The sequence below is a fragment of the Dicentrarchus labrax genome, unplaced genomic scaffold (genome assembly GCF_905237075.1).
Source record: "Dicentrarchus labrax unplaced genomic scaffold, dlabrax2021, whole genome shotgun sequence".
NCBI lineage: Eukaryota > Metazoa > Chordata > Actinopteri > Moronidae > Dicentrarchus > Dicentrarchus labrax.
The window spans coordinates 14,018,970-14,040,516 of record NW_026136712.1 but is presented as its reverse complement, the minus strand read 5'-3'; the positions used below and the strand labels follow the sequence as shown (position 1 = coordinate 14,040,516).

At 38.6% G+C, this 21,547-nt stretch overlaps 2 protein-coding genes across 3 annotated transcripts; one reads left to right on the top strand and one right to left on the bottom strand.

The window, feature by feature from the left end:
* The first annotated feature begins 495 nt into the window (after positions 1 to 495).
* On the top strand, positions 496 to 3,390 carry LOC127373171 (phenylethanolamine N-methyltransferase). 2 transcript variants are annotated; one of them, XM_051417363.1, is made up of 3 exons: positions 496 to 701; positions 1,328 to 1,538; positions 2,343 to 3,390. In XM_051417363.1, the coding sequence occupies exons 1-3, from the start codon at positions 530 to 532 to the stop codon at positions 2,779 to 2,781; spliced, it is 822 nt and encodes a 273-aa protein (XP_051273323.1). In that variant the 5' UTR covers positions 496 to 529; the 3' UTR covers positions 2,782 to 3,390. The 2 variants fall into 2 exon arrangements, with proteins under 2 accessions (XP_051273323.1, XP_051273322.1); XM_051417362.1 differs by having other exon boundaries at positions 2,340 to 3,390.
* Positions 3,391 to 4,012: 622 nt separating this feature from the next.
* LOC127373178 (protein phosphatase 1 regulatory subunit 1B) lies at positions 4,013 to 17,281 on the bottom strand. Its single transcript, XM_051417376.1, has 5 exons — positions 16,789 to 17,281; positions 9,618 to 9,701; positions 8,448 to 8,523; positions 5,350 to 5,478; positions 4,013 to 5,251 (listed from the first exon to the last, which is right to left on the bottom strand). Exons 1-5 carry the CDS (start codon positions 16,915 to 16,917, stop codon positions 5,118 to 5,120), a joined length of 552 nt encoding a protein of 183 aa, XP_051273336.1. The 5' UTR covers positions 16,918 to 17,281; the 3' UTR covers positions 4,013 to 5,117.
* Between the last annotated feature and the right edge of the window lie 4,266 nt (positions 17,282 to 21,547).

Below are 21,547 nucleotides of genomic sequence, written 5' to 3'. Positions count from 1 at the left end.
AAACCTCTTCCTGTGCACCCTATGACAACCTCTAATTCTGTAATGATCTAATATTGCCTGTCGTCAATACAAACATCAGCAAAGTGAAATGTTTGTCCCAGAGATAGACCTGTTTGTGCCTTTCAAACAGGGTTGCCTGAGACCAAATCTGGTCTTTTGTTTGTGTGTAAAAGGCCCTGTAGAATGATTTTGGAGATATGGAAGGCCTTTGAGAGGTGGGTGAAAGACCTGAAAGCCATGTGAGGAGTCCATTAGTGGGTCTAGTGTTGGAGGAAGCCCCCTGATCTGATGGTATCAGTGCCTCAGGGCAGGGAGCATGAACAGAACAAATGCTATCAGGCAGCAACACGGGCCCAAAAATAGGATTGCTATCTCTTCTCAGGAAACTCAGAGTAGCCAAAGCACAGACACACACATAATGACACAGACGCACCCACATACATACACAGGTATATAAGGTGGTTGATGAGGTAGCAGTGCACCTGAAGGCTGACCAACAAACAGAGGTATTACATAAGTAAACGGGAGGATGGAAGAAAAGAGAACAGCGAGTGGAGTAGCGGCCATGGCAGCCTACTACCAGAGATTTGATCCCGCAGCATATCTACAGTATAACTACACGCCACCACGGGCTGATTTTGAAAGAAAGGACAGCATTGTGCCATGGAAACTGGCATGCCTGCATAGGGCTTTCAATGAAGGTAAGGAGAGTGATGGATCATATAAACTTTATTCCTTTGTTTTTTCTCTGTTTTTCTCTCTCACACAACTCTCTGAAATCTAATATAACAACTCCCTATTTCTCTTTTATTCTCAGTTGCTCTCATCTTGTTTGTGTAATTTTTTCTATCTAGATCTCAAGGTTTCCAAACACACCAAATACATCAATTTGAAACAAAAGAGAGAACTGTAAAAAATATATATATATTTTGCATTTTTATCAACAGATGTGATTTGAAACAAGCATTTCCAGAATATGTGACGGTTTATCAAAATTAGGTAAAATATAGGATTAGGCTTAACTGAAACTAATGCTGGAGTTTTCAGATTTGCTCGATCTAAAAAACATTTTTTAGGCCCATATTCCTCTTTTTAATTTATCTTTCTTCATATTCCACACATTATTCCTCAAAACTAAACATATTTTTCTTATATTCTTTCTTTGGATTTAGTTATCATTTAATAATGATAATAATAATAATAAATAATAAATATTGTGTCTCTCTATTGTCAATATATTTGAATAGGAGCTGCATATTAATCAAGATATTTGGGCAAAGAACACTTAATTAGGTCTTTCTCAGAGTGTCGCTTCTCCTCTTTCCAGGCGATGTGAGTGGAGAGCTGCTGGTGGACATAGGTTCGGGTCCCACCCTGTACCAGGTGCTGAGTGGCTGTGAGGTTTTCAGCAAGGTGCTCCTCACAGACTTCCTGGAGGTCAACAGGGAGGAGCTGAAGCACTGGCTCCAAGATGATGGAGGCTGCAACCTGGACTGGACTCCGTACCTGCAGCACGTCTGCAAGCTGGAGGGACGACGGTATGACCAGGTCCATTCAAACTCTGTTTGAAGACCTCAAATATCTGGAAATCTCAGTCACTAATGATTTACATTTGTAATGGACAGTATGTTCTAGAGATAATTACTCTTTATTGTGAAACAATAAAGACAATCATATACTTTTCAATAGCACTCTACACTACCTTCGTCTCTTTCCTTGTGGTAACATTTTTAGCTCATTCACTGACTTCTTTAAAGAGCCATAATTGTTTCATATTTTATTCTGGCACTCTCATTGAGCACAACTAATCCTTATACTGTCCCTATTGTGATAATAAAAGTGCCTTGATTTGGAGAGTCAGTTTGACAAGAAGGCATATAAAGGCATATTCATAAACCAAAAAATAATGTGTAGTTAGGGTCTACAGCTTTGTGAAGTTGAGCTACCGTTGGCATGCCAACATGCTTGCAGCAATGTTGAGCAAATAAAATGTTCACCATCTTAGTTTAACTTATTAGCATGCTAACATTTGATGATCAACACTAAACACAAAAGTGGAGCTGCGGCTGATGGGAATGTCATTAGTTCTGCAATTATTTGGTCATAAACCAAAGTAACACAAATTAACCAATAAAAGATAACCAAGCTGATTATAATCTATCCTGAGGGGGAGAAGAATGAATGAAAGTTTCACTCACTGCCAGCCTCATAGTGGGACCAAAATTAATGTCTGTACCAAATCTTGTGTAGAGTATAGTGTAGTTTAGATTAATGCTGTGTTGTGCATTTACAGTAGCTGTTTCATATGTAATGTGGCGAGTCATTTATATTGTTTCCAGCAGGCCCTCAGCATGGACAGAGAAAGCTGCTAAGCTACGTCAGGTCATCACCGACATCCTCCCCATTGACGTGCACCGCCCTCAGCCTCTGGCCCATGATGCCCTTCCTTCAGCAGGTGCCGACTGCCTCGTGTCCTGCTTCTGTTTGGAGAGCGTCAGCCCTGATTTGGCTGCTTTCACCAGGGCCTTGGGCCACATTGGTAGGCTTCTGCGGCCTGGTGGCCACCTCCTGCTCATCGGAGCCCTGGGAGAGAGTTACTATTTTGGAGGGCCTGGCGTAAAGATCCCTGTGGTCCCACTGACTGAGGCCCAGGTCTGTGATAGTTTGAAGGAGAGCGGCTACACCCTGATCAGGCTGGAGGTTTACACACTGCCTCAGGACATGAGGGTGGGGGTCGATGATGTGACTGGGGTGTTTTTTGCGAAGGCAAGAAAGGATTAAAAGATAAAGAGGGAGAAAAGGCAAAGGGTGAAGGGTATTAAAGTTAAAAGCGAAGAAATAGCTATCCAGATGAAAGTATTATAGATTAAGCCGAGGTAAATGCATGCTTAAGCACAGCAAACAATTGTTGGTAATGCTTTTATATTTTTTTACCAATCATTTTTTATTATTGGTAAAAATAATACCCACCAATATTTTTATTTTTTGTTTTGTTTTGGGCTAGAAGATGCTTTGTGATACTCAATAATTTTGCTAATATTGCTGATTCTCGTAGGAAAAGATTATTAGATGTGTTTTCTGAGGGTGAATAGTACTGACATTCCCTTTTGTTGCCAGAGGAGCTCTCAGTGTTAGAAATGTAATCACACATTGCCTCCTGCAGTTCAAACACAGCAACTACAGCATCAAGAATGTAATGCTTCAATTTTTGGTTTTCAGCACATCATATAAAATCATAACATAGCAATTTCCCAGCCGTTTATAAACAGTATATTTTGATATACTATATACTTCTTTTCAATTAACTGTTATTCAATTAAGAGGTTGATGAGTGGCCTATTGTGTTTTGTAATTTGTGATAAAGTGAATAAAGAAGCAAGGCTAAAACAATGCTTATTTCATTATGTTTTCTTATCTCAGAATGGTAACATCATGTTGATGTCAACCTGTTGTCGATATTGAAATATATGGAGGCCGAGATGGGTGGAAGCAGTGTAAATGTGATAGTAACGGTGTGTTAGAAAACATCATTGCAGTTTCATGGGTTAATCTTAATATTTGCTATATTATCAATCTTCTAAGAATGGGATTGTGTAATTAGAAGTATTGAACACTGGGCATCAGTACTTGGCCATCTTGAGTTGCTCACGAGATATCGACCGTGGACCCCAAAACAGAACTAAACTTGGATAATCTTGAAGGATATTAACAGTCTTTGGTACATCTAATCCGAGGCTGTTCACAAATGAACAAGAACAAAGATCATAAAAGTGCCAAAATGTGTTCAGGGCTCCTCGTTTAATAAAACTCTGCTGTCATTTGCTATATTCAAATGCATGCATTAAAGTATTTCTGATTCTGATACACTTTGTCACATGTTCAAATTACATGTTGACTCCAAGTGTTAACTGAAATGGCAAATAAAGCCTTTTATTTTCCTGTCCAAAATGGTTGGAGCATTGTACATTCCTACAGATTAATTCTACAGACACAATCACACAAACGCCAACGGTCCATTATGATTGTTTTATTAGCAACCAACACAAAACATAATTTATATACAAGGTTCACACTTGTTGTATATATATTGTTTTAGAAAAAATAGGTCTTCTTTCAGTTGCCATCTTTTATCTCTGCCATCCCAAAACAGATCATGTTTGCTAATCGCCCTGTTACAAAAAGCCTGTTCATAATATTAAACCAGAAAAACTGTCCTGCATTATCATGATTAGTTGGATTAGTCTGATATGATGTAATCTGACCTGCTATGGCTGTGACTGCGCTCAAACTGTTGGTAATCCATCCTACTTTGATTTCCTTGACCTTGCATGCGTATGTCTACAAGGCTGAAGAAAGCAAACTGAAAGCGTCGTTTTTTGGGTTAAATTCCAACAGGGATTGGCTCTCCACCTGTTTACTGTGTACTGTATATTCATCAGGTATATCATGTAATATAGTGTATTATATACTATAATAATCCACAACCTCTGGCCAAATTCTATGAGACATGCTATAAAATAACAACCTCATCAGGGCCCTCAAACATCACTGCAGACTACAGATAAAATTGAATCTTACATGTAAAATATGCATAAGATTGTGTATATGTGAACTGTAAATGTAAGTTTGTTACCTCTTGTAACACATGGAAGTCTTATCTTGAGCTGTGTGTTTCAGCACCAGTATCACTCAGTGACATAGGCAAGCCAAAATCAGATTCTTCACACATGGATATAGTTTTCTGGGAAAAACTACCCAAAGAGAAAGTCGAATCCTGTTGAACCTAAACAGCAACATATTTCTTGTACAGTGTCCTTGGCTGATTGGGATTTAGCCTTGGCTTCCTTGGCCGACCAAGACGTGACTTCCTTCACAAGTCTCAGGTTAAACTTTTCCTTATACCTGCTCATTAATATTCTGACCTTCCTCAAGGCCCGTCTGTTTTCCTCTCCCCCTTTTTTTCCACATTAAACTCTTCTGTCACATGCATGCACACACTCACAGACCCAAATAACACACACTCATACGTACACCCGTGCACACACACGTATGGCCCATATGTGCACTATGCAAGTCTGTTCCTCACTAACACTCTCCATCTGAGTCCTCTTCTTTTGTCATTCTCCTTTTCCTTCATCTCTTTCTTTGGCCTCCTCTTCATCTCCGTGGTGACTGCTGAGATCAGCACTTCCTGTAAAACTGGCCGGTGGAGCACACTGATCCCTGACTGGTTTGCTTTCTTCTCTTAGATCTGACAAGAAAGGTTTTTTTTAAGCAGTGTCTATGTGTGGTACAAATGCCAGCATAAGATAGATAAATGGCTTAATGTGAAAGATCTTTCTGACCCACTTGTGTCTGATGCTGTCTGCTGGATCTCCTTCTCACGTTCTTCCTCTTCCTCCCCAGAAGAGGGTTCCTCTTTGTCCACAGAAGACATATCTAGGGAGGACAGGTGGGCCTGGGCCATCCTCTGGACAGCTGAAAATAAAAATAAGGACATAGAGATGATCAGTTAACCCTTAAATGGCCATATGATGGATGGGTTACGATAAATATGGGGATGGAAGAGATTATGTATGTTTTGATTTACTTTCTTGCTATTTATTACATATTTAATGGAAACAAGTCGTTAACACAACATTGACATATCAACACCTTTGAAGTTGATATGGCAAACCTGTTAACAAACATTGCTTTTTTACACACCCAGTTAGTTACGGAGCATCATTATCATTCATTTAGAGTCATGCTTCTCGTCACCTGATAAATATGAGTCCAATATTCACTCTGTTTTAGCTCAGTTTTTGGTCTCTATCAACCCCTTAGAAAAATATCTGAATCTTCAGGTGCTAAATGTTCCACTATATCCGCCAACTAGTTGCTCACCTTTTGGTGCGAAGCTGGTAACGTTACATAATAATAACGTGGATATTTTTTGGTAGAAACAGCTACCTGCTATGGCCGAAAGAAACACTATCAGAGCAGTTGCTAGACAACAATGAGCTGAAACTTTCTCTACATTTCTGTAAGAATGATTGGATACACATGCATGTGCGGTATTTGGTTTGTTTGTCCATTAGTCCAGTGCAGTTTCACATACATATATTTATATAACTTCCTACATGCACTTTATTAGTATTAGACATGCACTGTATATTCATAGTAGCAGTAGTCGCAATTGTTTATTTTTATACCATGCCACTACCTCCTGCTGTGACCTGTACAATGTTCAATATCAATCACATCTGTATAAAAAAGCGTTATATAATCTCTCATATTCTATTTCCCCCCCTATTTTCATTATATCTTGTATTTTTCTGTTTAATTTTTATTTAATGTGTATTTTCTTATCGGTTGTGTTGTATATGGAGCTGCTGTAGCGAATTAATTTCTTCAGTGTGGGATCAATAAAGTCTGTCTTATGTTATCTTATGTTAGCTTTAAAGAGTTACCTATCACCTGGGTGATGTTTCACTGCCTCTCTGGTTGGCAGTTGTTTTAACTTTGACCACACCCAGCAACACCCTTTCAGACTAATAAAGACCACCAACTTTCTTCCTTAAGCAACCTGTTTTTTATCACTGGGTAAACTGACAAGCCCTGACTGATATATTTAATGGATGTTATTATTATATTATATTCAAGGGATAACAATAACAGTACAGAATAACTGATAAACTGTCAATTAACCCAAATAGTGATCATAATAACTGCAGGAAGTTTGTGTAAAATGAGTGATTTGGGTGAATTTTGAGCAGATTATTTCCTCCAAATACTGAATATTTTAAGGACATTTTTATACAGTCCTCTTTAGGGTATATATAAACTTTTCTTTTTACAATCATACATTGTCTTTTTGGACAAATTCAGTGTTTTCTTCACCCTGATGCTTGGCCATTGTTCTATTAGCTCTTTGGTTGTTTTATCTGAGTAGTTTTCTAATGCACAATGAGGCTGTTTGCACCTGTAACACCCTACCAACAGGGATGTTATGGGGTCGAGGAGTAAACTTATACGTCTCTGCTGCAAGGTGAGAAGTTAAAACAAGGTCAGCAAAAACAAAATGTTCTGGGGGTGTTATGGCAGTCTGTTGAAAGGCAAAAGAACAAACAAATGACGAGCTTAATTACCATGAATATGAATTATGTGCAGTAGTGCTGGGAGGTATGGCCAAAAAGTCCTTGGTGGAGGTCCTGGCAATTTCACTGTATATCATGGTATTTTTTTATATGAAGACTTTATGTAAGTTTATAGTGGTTTATTCTACTGTCAGGCGTACATAGTATATAAAAACAATTAAATGTCATTCTGTAAATGCTGAAATCTTTGAGTACTACAGGGATTGCTTGGCCCCACGAAATGATACAATATATGAAGGAATCTGAATGTAAACAATTTTTATTGTTCATTTTTACATTAAAAAAACATTTTTTTAAAAGTATTTAATGAGATATTTCTCAAATGTTCTATTGCACAAGAAACAAATGAGTAACAGCAGTATATGAGCAGTGGTATATAACAAATTCATGTCATACGGAAGATTTAAACCGGTATATCCGGTCATCTGGTAAATCGCCAGACACTAATGTGCAGTAATAATAATTCCTTTCAGTGAAAATAATCCAACCCTTCCTTTGTGCAATAAGGCAAAGCCATATGGATAGATTCTTTTCTTACTGGTCCTTTTTAATTTGGGCCACACTTGAGGTGAGAAACTCTCCTTGCCAGACAGACCAACAGTGTTTTACTACTGATTATTAAGATCTGGTTAAACAAAATAAGATGCCCCAGTGAAAAATGCATCATAAATAGATAGATGTCAGGAATCTGGAGGATTATAAGGTCGCATTTTTAGGTATTTCTGGTATTGCAGTATTTCATTTCACTGATCTGGAATGGATTGTGTTTATGTAAAACAAAAATATAGGCCTGTTGTCATGATGATGTTAAAGGCAATTTATAACACAATACATTTTCAGTAAAACAGTGTAGACATTTTAAGCAGCAACAGTTATGATTATGTCAAATTCACAACTGCCACAACACAGTAGATGAATAATAATATACTATATGTATATTTATATCAAATAGAAATGTTTTGTGTTTATATGTTTGTGACTCTGGGTGTATGTGTGTGAGACCAGGTTGCAGCTGTGAGCCCATCCTATAATCCAGGATGATCCAGAACAGACTCACAGCTGTCTCTGCTCCTAATCTCACATAACACACACACACACATACACACATACACACACAGACAGACACACAGACACACACCTCTCACTGTGTTTTTTGGATATGCACGTATTCCAAACAGATATAGACCACATGGCAGTTGCCACTGCAGAATTAAGTCTCACAAATTCTTTCTTTCTGTGTCATTTGTTATGTAAATAAAAACATATATGTGAAACACACACAAACTCATTCAAGACAGTTGCATTTACCTTTAAGTGAGGGTGGCTGGTAGGTCGATGCATGAACCAGTTTGGCTTTCAAGGCTCTGTTTTCTCCCAGAACCCACTGCAGAAGTCAAACATCCAAATCATTGTATATAACATACAGTAACAACATGTTTTAACATGTTTGTATGTTTTAATGTTATATCTGTGGATTCTGTACCCAAAGTGTTAAATCACAAAATATAGCATATTGCTATTATTTAGTTATTTTTTAACTCCTAGCATTATAGAAGAAAAGCAGCAGACATTCATTAAAGATGAAAAAGTCTAATACAAGAGAGATTCTAGAGAGAAACAATTACAGTCAGTCGTATTTAAAGGAAAGAGTCAAAATTAGGTTTTGGAGTCAATGAATACATTACTTACATGGGAAACTCCATTGCTGGTATTGAGATACTGTCATAATAGAGGGCTAAGTTTGTCTGTCTGTCTCTATGTCCTGGTCTCTAGGCCCTTCTCATTTTCCCAGGCCCATACATTTTCTAGACCTGCCATTCTCCACCTATCCACCAGATGCCCTCAGACTCTCCCACCAATCCTGTTCACCCCACTCCCACATCCACCTGCTCACCTGTTCACATTTCTAAAACATCCCCACCTGTGAACACACCTGCCTCTCATTATCTCAGTCCATTAGTGTGTAAAACAAGCTCACCAGCCCAGTTTGTAATTTTGTCATCTGTATCTGTTCTTTCTTGTTGCCTGTTCCTGACTTCTCACCAGTCGTGCCATCTTGGATTTGTTTGACAGTTTGGACTGTCATCTCATTGCCAGTTGTAAGCCTGTTCCTGACCATTTCTTTTAGCACACTTCCATCCACTACCTCCTTGACTTGTTTGTGTGTTTGTCCGCATTTAGGCCCTCAATCCTCTTGCTTTGTCATCCATGATACATACAGAATTGGCTCCGACAGGAATGTATTATTTTGGTGTGCACCCACGCACTTGCATCCCACAGAATATACAGCTCTAATGCAAATTTGCAACATTTTCCAGAATCCCCTTCGCCTAGAGAACAAGCTACACTTTGTATACATATAGAGCTTGATAGCAAAATGAGAATAAAAACTCACACGCCTTACTCAGAACATGCAAACCTGTCATTGCATTATTTTGTGATTTTTAAGTCCCAAATAGTGCACACCAGCTGATCTACCTGGTGAGGGCCAATGTCTTCCTCTGGTGACGGTGGGTCTGTCAATCTGAAGAGTGTGGCTGGTGTCGGCCTTCGACGTCGAATCTTAGCAAAGAGAGAAAAAGAGAGTCTTAGCTTGTATGAAACCGTGCAGTGTGTGTGAATTTGTGTATATTTGCATATGTGTGTGCTATGCAAAACATTATACAAACAGCCCCATCCATAAGAACAAGGTGTCACTGATATCCATTTCATCATCTACACACCTGTTCCCATTTCTCATGAGTCCTACAGTTACCTGGCCCACTCCATCATCATCATCATCATACCATCATCAGCTGTTGTTGTGTTACCTTGTGCATCACATTCATGTCTTTGCTTTGCAGCTTTTGTATCTGTATTGTGTTTCATGTGTTTTACCTAAGACCTGTTATTTTTGGACTTGAATTTTCTGCCTGTCCCCTTGGATTTGTTAGCCCGCATTGTACTGCTCTTCTGGTTTAGACCCATGTCAACATCCTGTAAGCCATTGTACCTCCATTTTGGTACAAATCAAATCATTGAACTGCATCAAACTCTGCTTCAGTTGTCTGCATTTGGGTCCTTCCTCTGTATACTTGTTATCTTGCTTGCACCAGCCGTGACATTTATTCAGCCATGCAGCTGTTATGTCTGCAGAGGTTTTTCTTTTTTCGCAACGAGACAATGCATATTGTTACATAACAACATTGAAAAGATTGTTGTCCTGAATGAGGATTACATCTTGTTATAGATGGCGACTGGATTACTTAAATTTGCTTACTATTTTACTGCGTGTTCCCATCACTTGGTTGTAATCATGTAGGCTTTTCAATTCCTTTGTCCGATGTGTAATTTTAGCAGTTTACCATCAGATGCATGACAACTTCGACTTAACACTCTTGAACATAGTACCAAATAATAGCCCTCTTACATTCTTTGATTGGTGCTGGGTGGTGGTTTGTTTAAATCTTGGTGTTCGGTTTCTTAGGTTTCATGCCTTTCAAACATCACTTCATTATCGAAGACTGTTTTTCTGTCCAGTAAATGTTGCAATCTTTCAGTTATGATTTCAGTGAAATTAGCATAAAGCAGTTAAAAATGTATCATAGCTCTGGCTGTTATTGCAGTTATGTTTTCTACAGATGTATTATACTAGTATACTTACAACCTGCTGTCTCGTCTCAGGTCACAAACTGTGGACTTTAAAGCAAATATTCTACATCTGCATTTCTGTTGATTCTTCATCTCTGTGTGAAGCAGAGTGAGTCATAGAAACCAACAGTTATGCAACTGACATGAAATGTTCTGAAATATAACCTTAAAATATCTTATGTAACACAACTTTAAAATAATATGTAATAAAAAATTAGATGATTCAAAATTTAGTAATTCAATCTGAATAGTTAAAGTTTAAATTGCACCTGAACACATTTTGAGGTACTTTGAGTATTTTCATTTTATGTTTCTACTTCTACTCCACTACATTTCAGAAGGAAATATTACTTTTTTACTACACAACATTTCACAGCTATAGTCCTAAAAGATATATGATTATTTTATAGAATATAATGCATTCCTACTGATTAAACTACCCAAACGTGTTAAAAGTAGTTAAAAATTTAGTCCACCTCAACCAACTAGAGCGTTGAAGTTTCCTACAAGGGGCCAATCAGTATTCTAAGTACTGACACTAGAACATTTTGTTTCCAATGCGTTTCTCCCCTGAAAATTTTATTTTCACCTATTCTATTCATGATTTAAGTCCAAGCTACACTAACCTTTGATTATTCATAGTAAAATAATAAACAATAATAAAACACCTTCTTGTGGATAACAATAACAAAACGTGTCATGAAATATACAATAGATTCATCACTCTCTCTGTTTTGTAACGTGTTTGGTAATAAGATTGTTTGGAGATACAAGTTGTGAAATACCAGTGGCTGCCAAGCCAATCACAGCTGAGAGTGTAGGCATGAAATGTGTGGGCAGCTTTCACTCTGGAGTAACTCTTACTGCTGCTGCTTCACTCTGTGTGCTGGATTCATAAATATTCATCATTCAGACACAAGAATTAAATATGCTGCCGTTGTGGGGGAGCAAATTTAAATATGAATTACAAGGCATTCAATTAGAGGTCAAAAATGTCTCAACATGAAAATCTGAATGTGGTAATCTAACAAACAAGAGCGCTTTCCACACAAATTGACATATACACATCTCTCAGCCAAAAAGCATGTGCAGTCAAAGGACCAAACCACAGGTTAAGCACCTGTCTGAGAGCCTTTTCAGACGCTGACCTTTTCTGAGTGTTTTGTTAACATGGTTGCCAGACGGTCAAGCACCTAGAGGGAACATAGTATTTTCATCCGATCCTTGTTGTGCATCTTTGAATTGTCTGTAAATACCTGTGGTAGCTCAGTGGACCTGCAATGCAAGACCGATTTGATTTGTTTGACATTCCTCAGCACATGCAGATATTTGGTAGTAGATTAATTTCCCCGGTTTTGTAAGGGAAATTTTAAGCGTATGTGAGCTGTATGTAACCTACTGGATTGTAGAATTTGGCTTCTATTGGGAGTTTATTTAGATTTTTGCTTTATCATTGTAGGGTTAGGGTTGCCAACTGCTCTTTCAGTACAATGCTGAATTGTTTTCATTAATTTTTAAACATTTATTGAAGCCGTCATCCTGATTTGCTAGACATATTTTCACTGACCCAATAATGTTTCAATAATTTAGTTTTCGTTCGGATGACAGCACACAAACATTGAATGAGACATCCCTTTAAGACATAATTTGATTCCTGGTTCTCAAACACAGTCAAAGTGGATGGACAGTTTATTTTTAGTGAAACCATATTATCATCACTATCTTGCTGCTGCTGTTGACATTTCCCCAGATGCAAATTCAAACGATGCACTTCAAAATTATTTCCTGGTTGTATAGGTGTATATATATAAATAACAGCAAATATTGTTGTTTTACTTTTTGTGTTATTCTATGAATTTGATTATCTTTCTCTATGTGTGTAGCATGAGGGAACTACAAACTTTTATTTCATTAAACAAACTTAGACTGCAATCTGAAGTTTACAGAAACATTTTTTTCAAGTTTCTCAATGACAACTGTCCTTTACTCAAAACTGGCTGTTTCAGTGGCCATAAACATCCAACTGTCTTCAAGCACCCAATTGACAGTGTGGTGTGTTTTGAAAACCAATGTAATCACAATGAAACCCACGAAAAACACCTATTCATACAGCTTAAAAACACTGAATTTTAAAAACAGACCTAATGCATTACTTTGTTACATGCCAAAATAGCAAATGTATGTATGTGAATTTACTGAACTATTGCTCAAGGTTTTATACACCAACACTTTGTTGTTACAGGTTCTATAACAAAAAATATCTGGTTAATAAAACTTGATGTGAAGTTAGCTGTATCAAAAAACAGCAAAGTACGTCATTCATTTTGGTGCGACCACTCACATAACACCATGCCGTGACCAGTGAAAGTGAGGACAGCTGGACCAAACACTCTACACCAACTGTGCATGTCTGATGTGTGTGTGTACATTTTCTGTTCTGATTCTTTGCATGTGCAGGACTTAAAGCAGCACAGGACTTCAGTATAGTGATCACATAGTAAATCTTTAATCCCCCACCTCATTTTTGGTAGGTGTGACCTTCATGGTTACCTAACATTCAGTTTCAATGCATTAATCTGGATGTTTATAATGCACAATGGCAGCACTGGGTGGGCACAATGTCCCAAAGAGCCGTTTATACAGAAATAACCTATCCACTTAACAATTAAGACCATGCAGTGAAAGCATAAATCCCTAGCTTTTGTTCATACAATGCTTTCAATTTATTCTGTGAATAATCCTGTGTAGAGCTTGATTTGATGTTCAAGAAAAGATAAATGGAACCCGCTACTGCCGTTTGACCTTTTGTTTTCCACTGAAGAATTTCTAAAATAAGATGAGAGTTGATTAAAGAACATCACATCAGAATTCTAACCCTTATAAACCAGGCAGCTTGACTGTAAATACAATCTTGTTGCAGCAATTGTCTCAACAGTCATTGATGGGATGGGAGGTCCACACACACACACACACACACACACACACACACACACACACACACACATACACACACACATACTGCACACATATGCACTTGAAACTGAAAACTTCCCATTGCAAACCCTCTACATTTAACTAGAGTTCCTGTCTCCCTAAATGGCAAGTAAATGTGTTTTTTTCCCCTGCTACTTGCTACCCAGACATATATTCTGATATCACCTTCTGTGTATAGGAATAATGTGTTAACAGGAGCAGAAGGGACTATGCTGAGTTTGTTGAATAAGACTCAGAAGTTCAGAGCTCTTGGCTGTCCTGCGGTAAAAATTTGTTCTTCGCATTAGCTGTCCTTGCCCTTGATTCAGGCCTCGGTCATCCACAGCTAATCTCTTTGGTTTTAATCAGTCATCTCCTTGGCTGATGATATTTTTTCTCTCTTTTCCTTTCTTACATGCCTTCTGTCAGTCTTCTTTCTCTTTTTTCCTCCCTCTTGTCCTTATCAACCCAGCACTTTGTTTTATTCATTCCCTCCTACTCTTTCTTCGTATCTCTACCTGTCTCCTTTTCCATGTTTTCCATTTAAATGCTAATGTTATTGCTGTGTTTTGGAAATGTTGTACATAAGAACTCACATATACCCCCTCTTTGTGTGGGCTGGTCCCACTTAAACTCACACAGGTTTTAGTCACTATCAGTGGGGAAGGGGCAGCATGGTCAGCCTTTAATGAGAGCAACAAAGGGATGAGATACCCTTGACCAATCCTCCCAGGGCTGTTGATGTGACTATGACCTTGATGAGCAACAACTTTCCAGACTCTTGAGCAGTCATGCTTTGGTAAATAATTCATTAACCAAATCCTCAGAATCTAAGCAGGGCAGTGGCAGATTACAGGGCAGGTGTCAAGTGACAAGTGCATTTGTGAAAGTTAAATCTCCAGTGTGGTTTGGGGAAAAAGAAATGCTCCTGGCCAGCTACCGTTAAAGTCCTCTGAATAAGAGTTGTTTCCCAGAAGCAACATGCTGGGGTCAATTATCCAGGAAGGAGGGTTGTGGTTTGCAGCATTCAGACATGTCTCAAGTACAGTTGAGTATTATCCCACATGACATGACCAGTAGGCAGTTTTACTAATCACCAGCGTGGCAGAAAAGGGCTGTTTTTGGGGGGGGGATTCTCATGCTCAGGCTGCCTAAATTAACAATTATAAAACTTATTCTGCAGCTGAATGACCCCTCAGTTGGATTGCTGGTATGTTAAGCATGAAGAAATTCCTCAAACTGTCCAGCTGTATTTCCTCCACTATGATTTTCAGCAACAGGTGATCCTATAAGTATTTTCCGTTCATTGCAACACAAGGGTTGCTTCAGTGGCTATAAGAAGACAAATCCTAAAACATATTATGACCTAAGAACCTTTGTAGCCTTTTGCATGCTTTACCAGGAAATGCTGCTGCTTTGATTCCCCTTAGATCTATGGAAGAAGATTTGCAGTAATCTTACTGGATCCTGATCTGGCAAAATGCCAGAGCATCTTATAGGGAAAAAACTGACTCAGCTGGTGCTTTCAATGAGCTATTACAGGTTGAAATGTATGTTGGAAAGGAGAGAACTGAATACTATATGGAAATAATGAGCTGCACTAGTAATGTGAACCTTTCCTGGATAGTTGTAACAAATTTGCATAAGGAAGTATTTAACTTAACAGAGCACGAAAAGTGGGTTTAACCCACATAGTGTTCAGAAGTGTTTCAGTTTTAATATGCTGAGATTTGACATGAAATCAACATGGGATTGGTTCAAAAACGCAAATGAAGGCTTAAAGAAAGTAAAGTAGCGCAAACCCTTTGAGACTGCAAGTTGGGCTGTAAACAACAGATGTGTGAGAAATATTTGAGTGCCTGAATATTATTGATTTATTAGTTTACATTCCAGACTGAAAAAGCTGTCCAAGCAGAAGCCCCATGAAATCTCAAAATCTTTTACTGGGAAGAGGATTACGGATATTGCACCTGCTCAGGGAGCAGCCGGTCATTAAGATGTTTTTTTGTCTCAAAAGCGGAAGTAATGGATAAACCTACATCTGGCTGTTATCCAAATGTTACTCAGTGTTACCTTGATGACCTTTATGGGCTGTCATTGCCAGACTAAATGCTGGTCTGCATCCATATTGCACAGGCCAACATTATTCCTGTTCACACTGCACTATTTCAGTAACACAATGTCTATACTACCAGGTCAGCATGTTTCACCTGCATTTGCTTTGGGACAATTCAGCATAAGCTACAGATAACCGAGTTATGCTTTATTTATTTTACATAACACACTCACCCACCTCCTTGTAACGTATGACTAACAATGTGACCTTTCTTTTTTTGTTTCACAGATGTGGTAAGGGTATTATTACTCAAGCACATAATCTCATTTTTTAATATTACTACAACAGTGCTTTATCTCTCACTTCCTTCTCCTCCTCCTCCTCCTCCTCCTCCTCCTCCTCCTCCTCCTGCACTCCTTTTGAAGGGCAGAGATGCCTCATCACTTTTAAGGGCTCCAGAAAACTGAGGCTGCACAGCTCAGCTTAATCCCAGTGCTGCCCATACCCTGCTGCCCACAGAGAAATATCCAACGTCAAAACATAGTTCTGTAAAGTCGTGCTAGACTGGTTATGTAACTGTCTGTCAACCTCAATGGTAAGACCGGATGCTTCAGATGCCACAGAAGAGGGCAACACTCACTTTTGTGTACTTAAACATCAGGATGAAAGTTAGTGTTTCAGATTTTTATCTTCACTTTTACTCATTTTACAAGTCAAACCATTGTACTTCCACTCCATATATCTACTGAAAACGTTCATAAAATAAAGCTGACAATGTTATTCTCACAGTCTAAAAGTGGTCTTTGTGAGATTAGATATCAGTTTTTAGGATGCATAAAAAAGGACACAAAGCAGCACTGGTGATCCAATGTGACCCAAGTTTGACCTCATTCTTCCACACACACACACACACACACACACACACACACACACACACACACACACACACACACACCACTACTGTCACCATCCATGTAGGCACTCCCTCACCATCTCCACCTGTCGCGGGTCCAGCTGGGTGGGCACGGAGGAAGGCACGGAGAACTGGATCTTCCTCCTCGCGTCCTTGTCCGCCTCTCGCTCCATCACCTCCGTCTCTGCGGGCAGCAGCGGGTCCATGGCATCCAGCCTGTCACCTCCACGCAGCCGAGCGCACGGGTGTCCAAAAGTCCAGGGTCCGATTCAAGTGCCTGTGAACTGTTAAGTGCGAACTGTGTGCCTCTGCAATACAAGTATAGATAGCTATATATATTCAAAACAATTCCGCTGTTAGTGACCAGCGGCATCCATCTGTCCCTCCGGTCCTCTTGAGTTGCGTTTGACAGCTTTGCGTGCTTCCTCCTCTCTCACGCCTCTTTCTGCCTCCCTCCCTCTTTCACACACTGTCCGTTTGTCTCTCTCTCCCACTGTGCCCGTACGGACCTGTGCTGTGTGATGAGGAAGAGAGAGAGGAGAGGAGAGGAGGTGGGGAGAGCGTGCTGAAGCTTTTACGATGCCTTCACTTACCGTCGGAAATGTGCAGCAAAAAGTGGCCCAGAAAGCATATTTCCCTTGAGATGGGATGGAAATAAGACGTTTCCAAAACTGCCGATATTCCTTTAATGTCACACAAGTTCAAAACATTTCGTGAGGATTATGTAGCCTATTTTAGAAAGTTCAACATTCACAGGGGAACTGCAGATGAAAGGATACTAAAACATACTCAAAAAAGATACTGAAAATAATACTTAAAAAACTAAAGAACAGAACAACTGAGTGCAGCATTGAGTCAAATTGAATCACCAAGTATTGTAATAATATCAGCACCTACTTCATAACTTTAATTATAAAGGCAAATTCAAAGAGATTATTACAATCTTCACAACTTTCTGACTAATATCGTGAACAAGACATCATTGAACATTTTGAGATTTGATAATGTACATACACATCTACAACTCATCAAGAAACAATTTATGAACCATACCAGTAACCAATTATGGCATTGTGTAGGCTATATTTAGAATTTTGTGGTTATCTGTTTATTGCTATTTTTTTATTCACACTCTTTATATTCAAACTCTGTCCTACTTTGTACAGCACCTGTTGCTAGACTATTTCTCCCTGAATAAATGAAGTTATATCTTGTCTTAAAAGAAATATTTAGAGATATCATTGCTACTGTTGACTGTTCTTGATTTTCTTGGCACAAGTGAACTGGATCTGAGATCTGAGAACATAGCAGACCAAATATCCTTTCTGTCAGTAGATCACAATTGTGAGGTATTGTATATGCACAATGTGTTCATTTGTATTCATTTGTAGTTGTCATGAAATCCCTGTTTTTTTCTTAAATGTTTCTCAGTTTCTACTATAGGTCAAAACTGCTCTTTTCCCAGTGGCTACCTATAGGCTACTATATATATATGAATAAATATAAAGGGTATTCAGTTGGGAAATTCATTGCCATGGCAACCAGTTTCTCTCCATGGTGTTGCGTGTTGGCAGTCAGTAAGTGTAGTATGCACTTTGTGTGAGTGCATTCAGATTAAGTTTGAGAAGAATAGAAATTTACATGCAAATGTATGACAAAAAGAAAAATCAGGGACAGAGAAAGGTGACAACAATGTATTGCTTTGACATGTGGCTGACAAATTCCTGCTTTTTATTTAATGTGAGATTATATGATGGAGGTTCCTAGCCAAATGTACACACACATAATGCTTCAGGGTGAATTTATTGTGCATTTAAAGATATGAATTCATAGAGGAGAGAATGAGAGAGAGAGAGGTAAGAGATGACACAAAGATGGAAAGGAAGAGAAACATAGAAGGCAAAACGTCTGTGTGAGAAGAAGGTGGCTTTCATTTGTGGGTATGATCTTAGCTCACTGAGTGTTTCACACATTTTTCTAATGGCTTGGTAAGTACATTGTCTTAGATCAAATACTTGTTAGACAGAAGAAGTAGCAGGCCGTCCTGTGTTCCCACGAGCTGCCCACAGGTTCACCCTGGACTGAAGTGAACTCAAGAAAGGCCTCTGGATCTCTGCCAGCTCTGGGGAGAGTTGCTGCTGACAGCAAACGCTGACCTGCTGCGTGAGGTCTTCAGATGAAAAGTAAAACTTCCACCTTGGATATTTAGAAACAGCCCATCTGTGGCTCAGTTCACTTCCAGTTCAACTGTTGTCCTTGAAAAATGAACATATGGAGTATTGATGAGCATTTGCAACGCTGTGTGACACACCTGAAACAAGGTGTGATATGAAGAGTTTGGCATCTAATGTTTAAAACAAAGGAACTATTTCCAAAGACAGGTGATATTTGCATATATGTAAATACACAACAACCTATGTTAAAATCAATCACTCGGATAACATTAGAAAGCAGAGAGAGCTGCAGATAGATAATCTATAGGATTACAGTATTATGACCACAAAAGATACAGTATAATCCATCATTGTCACTATATCAGTAATGTGCTGAGTATTGCTGTACAGAACAGTGTATTTTTTCACACCACCACTAGGAGCCACCAATTTACTTGCATAAATCCTTTATGACTAACTGTTGTATTAAACAGCCAATCACTGGTATCTGAACTCTGCAAAAGGCCATGATCAAAACATCTGAATTTTATGGAGGATAAAATGTGATTAACAATAAACATCAAAATTCAAATAATAAATGTCATCCTGAGTGAAAGTATGAACCATTCAGGTAATTTAAACCAATTAAAAAACATCAACTTTAGCACTACATCAAACCTGCTGGAATAAAATGAAGACAGACCAAACATTTTAAACAATATCATAATATTAAAAAAAAAATGTCTCCACAGACATTAGAAAAACAACAAAAAAACATCTTTGGAAGATGGACATATTGACATATTTCTGTCACACACTCATTACTAGAAAATGATAAACTATCATTAGCAAAATGTCTACAACCCATTCGTAAAGGCTTCACCCAGTATCTCGATTATTATTGAGCTAAAGGAATGACATCACTTCCAGTATTTTATTTCCCAGACATGCACTAGCTTTTAATTACCAGCAGATGTCACCCATATGTAGTCTGAGATAGCAGATAAAGCGAGAGTTCCTGCTCATGTGTGAACTCACTGTGCACAGAACATTATTATTTTAAGGTAACTTATAAAGCCCCAAAACCAAGAATTTATGACAGAAGGTTTAGTTTCACACTTGTTTTTAACCTAAAAAAACCTCTTGACCTTTAAGTGTTCCCCTTTAAATTAGATTACTCAAAGCCAGTCTGAATAAAACAACACAATAAACTCTCATCTCAGTTTTATTTGTTAAATTTAAAACTAAGTTTTTGTTATTCATGGCTGGGGAAAAAAGAGCACTCATCTGCAGATTCACACTGAGCTGTGGGAGCAATTGTATAACACGTTGTAACAGACGACATAAAGAAAACCTCAAAATTATAGAAGAAATTAATCATAATCAAATCCTAATTTTATTGGGGAACAGATATGAATCTGAAGCTCCTCATTAGCCTAGTGTCAATTTGATGTACAAAATCAGTCATGATGTCATGTTAAATGCAATTAAATTCCAACTTTTTTGTCTTTATATTGTTATTTAAAAAAGAAAACATGACTCTGGAAATACATTTTATTACAGCATGGAAAAATACTAGAGGAACTACATTTGAAACGAATAATGGACACAGAATTAGTCCAACTGAATAAGCAGTTCCTTACATTTATGTCCTTTAGGATGATAACACAGGGGCACCATGTTGAGGTGTGCCGTGCCTGTACAGTAAGTCTTCTTCAGCAGAGGATGGGACTGGACAGTCATGACCAGAAACACTTTGATCTCATTCAAGCATGTTGGTTGTTTCACTGAATAAAAAGGAAAAAAAGAAAAAGTGAGCCAATAAACTGAACCCCAACAACATTTTGGTGATGATAAAGCCTTACCCCTTTCTATTTTCTCATTCTTATTTTCTCTCTCTCTCTCTCTCTCTCTCTCTCTCTCTCTCTCTCTCTCGCTCTCTTGTCCTGCCCCATCTTCTGGCCCCTCTCTGCAATCTGTGCCTCTGCCACCTTTGGCACCAGCCCGCCCACCGGCACCTGTGCCAAGCCTGGCAACCCAAACCAAGACGCTCTGCTTGGCTCAGTTCAATTGACTCGTTTAGGCAATTGCACCCTGACTCTGATCTTTATGGCGGGTCCCTTATTTATCCCAGGCCTTTGTGTCTTCCTGTCTTATGAATTTCCTGTTGCAGGAAACTCGACTTCGCCTTGTAACATTTCTATAGGGATTTAGCTGTTCCTATTGGCCCTCTTCTAATTGTATCACTAAAACATTCAATAAATTGTGCGGATTATGTGTCGGTTCATTCATCAGCTTTTTCCTTATCCAACACAATCAGTAGCCTGTAAGTAATCCTATAACAATCCAATAATGTGTGAACGATAGCATTGTAAAATTGATAATTATAAGGATTGCTTTAATTATTTCTCGTAAGGGGATTGTTTTCCTAAACCTTCTATATGAGATTAACCCCGTTTTTTCCCAAAGATGGAGGCTAACAGAAGCTGTTTGAATCCAGTGCGTTTTTTTTTTTTCTGTGTGTGCCATTCACTCCTTATTCCATTTTCTCTTTCAGCTCAGTGACAGATGGCGAGTCCCTCTCCCCCAGGGGGAAGCCAGTCTCTGTGAATGCGGCCGCATGTCAATCACCGACTCTCATGTGATGGCTCTTGCCAATGACGTGCCAGCCATATGGGCCTGG

Excerpts from the sequence above, each read along its gene's own strand:
- LOC127373171 (XM_051417362.1), top strand. The coding sequence starts at position 530 with ATGGAAGAAAAGAGAACAGCGAGTGGAGTAGCGGCCATGGCAGCCTAC. Across the intron at positions 702-1,327 it reads GCATAGGGCTTTCAATGAAG|GCGATGTGAGTGGAGAGCTG; the intron begins GTAAGGAGAGTG and ends TCCTCTTTCCAG. Across the intron at positions 1,539-2,339 it reads TGCAAGCTGGAGGGACGACG|CAGGCCCTCAGCATGGACAG; the intron begins GTATGACCAGGT and ends TATTGTTTCCAG.
- LOC127373178 (XM_051417376.1), bottom strand. The coding sequence starts at position 16,917 with ATGGACCCGCTGCTGCCCGCAGAGACGGAGGTGATGGAGCGAGAGGCG. Across the intron at positions 9,702-16,788 it reads ACCCGCGACAGGTGGAGATG|ATTCGACGTCGAAGGCCGAC; the intron begins GTGAGGGAGTGC and ends CTCTTTGCTAAG. Across the intron at positions 8,524-9,617 it reads AAGACATTGGCCCTCACCAG|TGGGTTCTGGGAGAAAACAG; the intron begins GTAGATCAGCTG and ends TGACTTCTGCAG.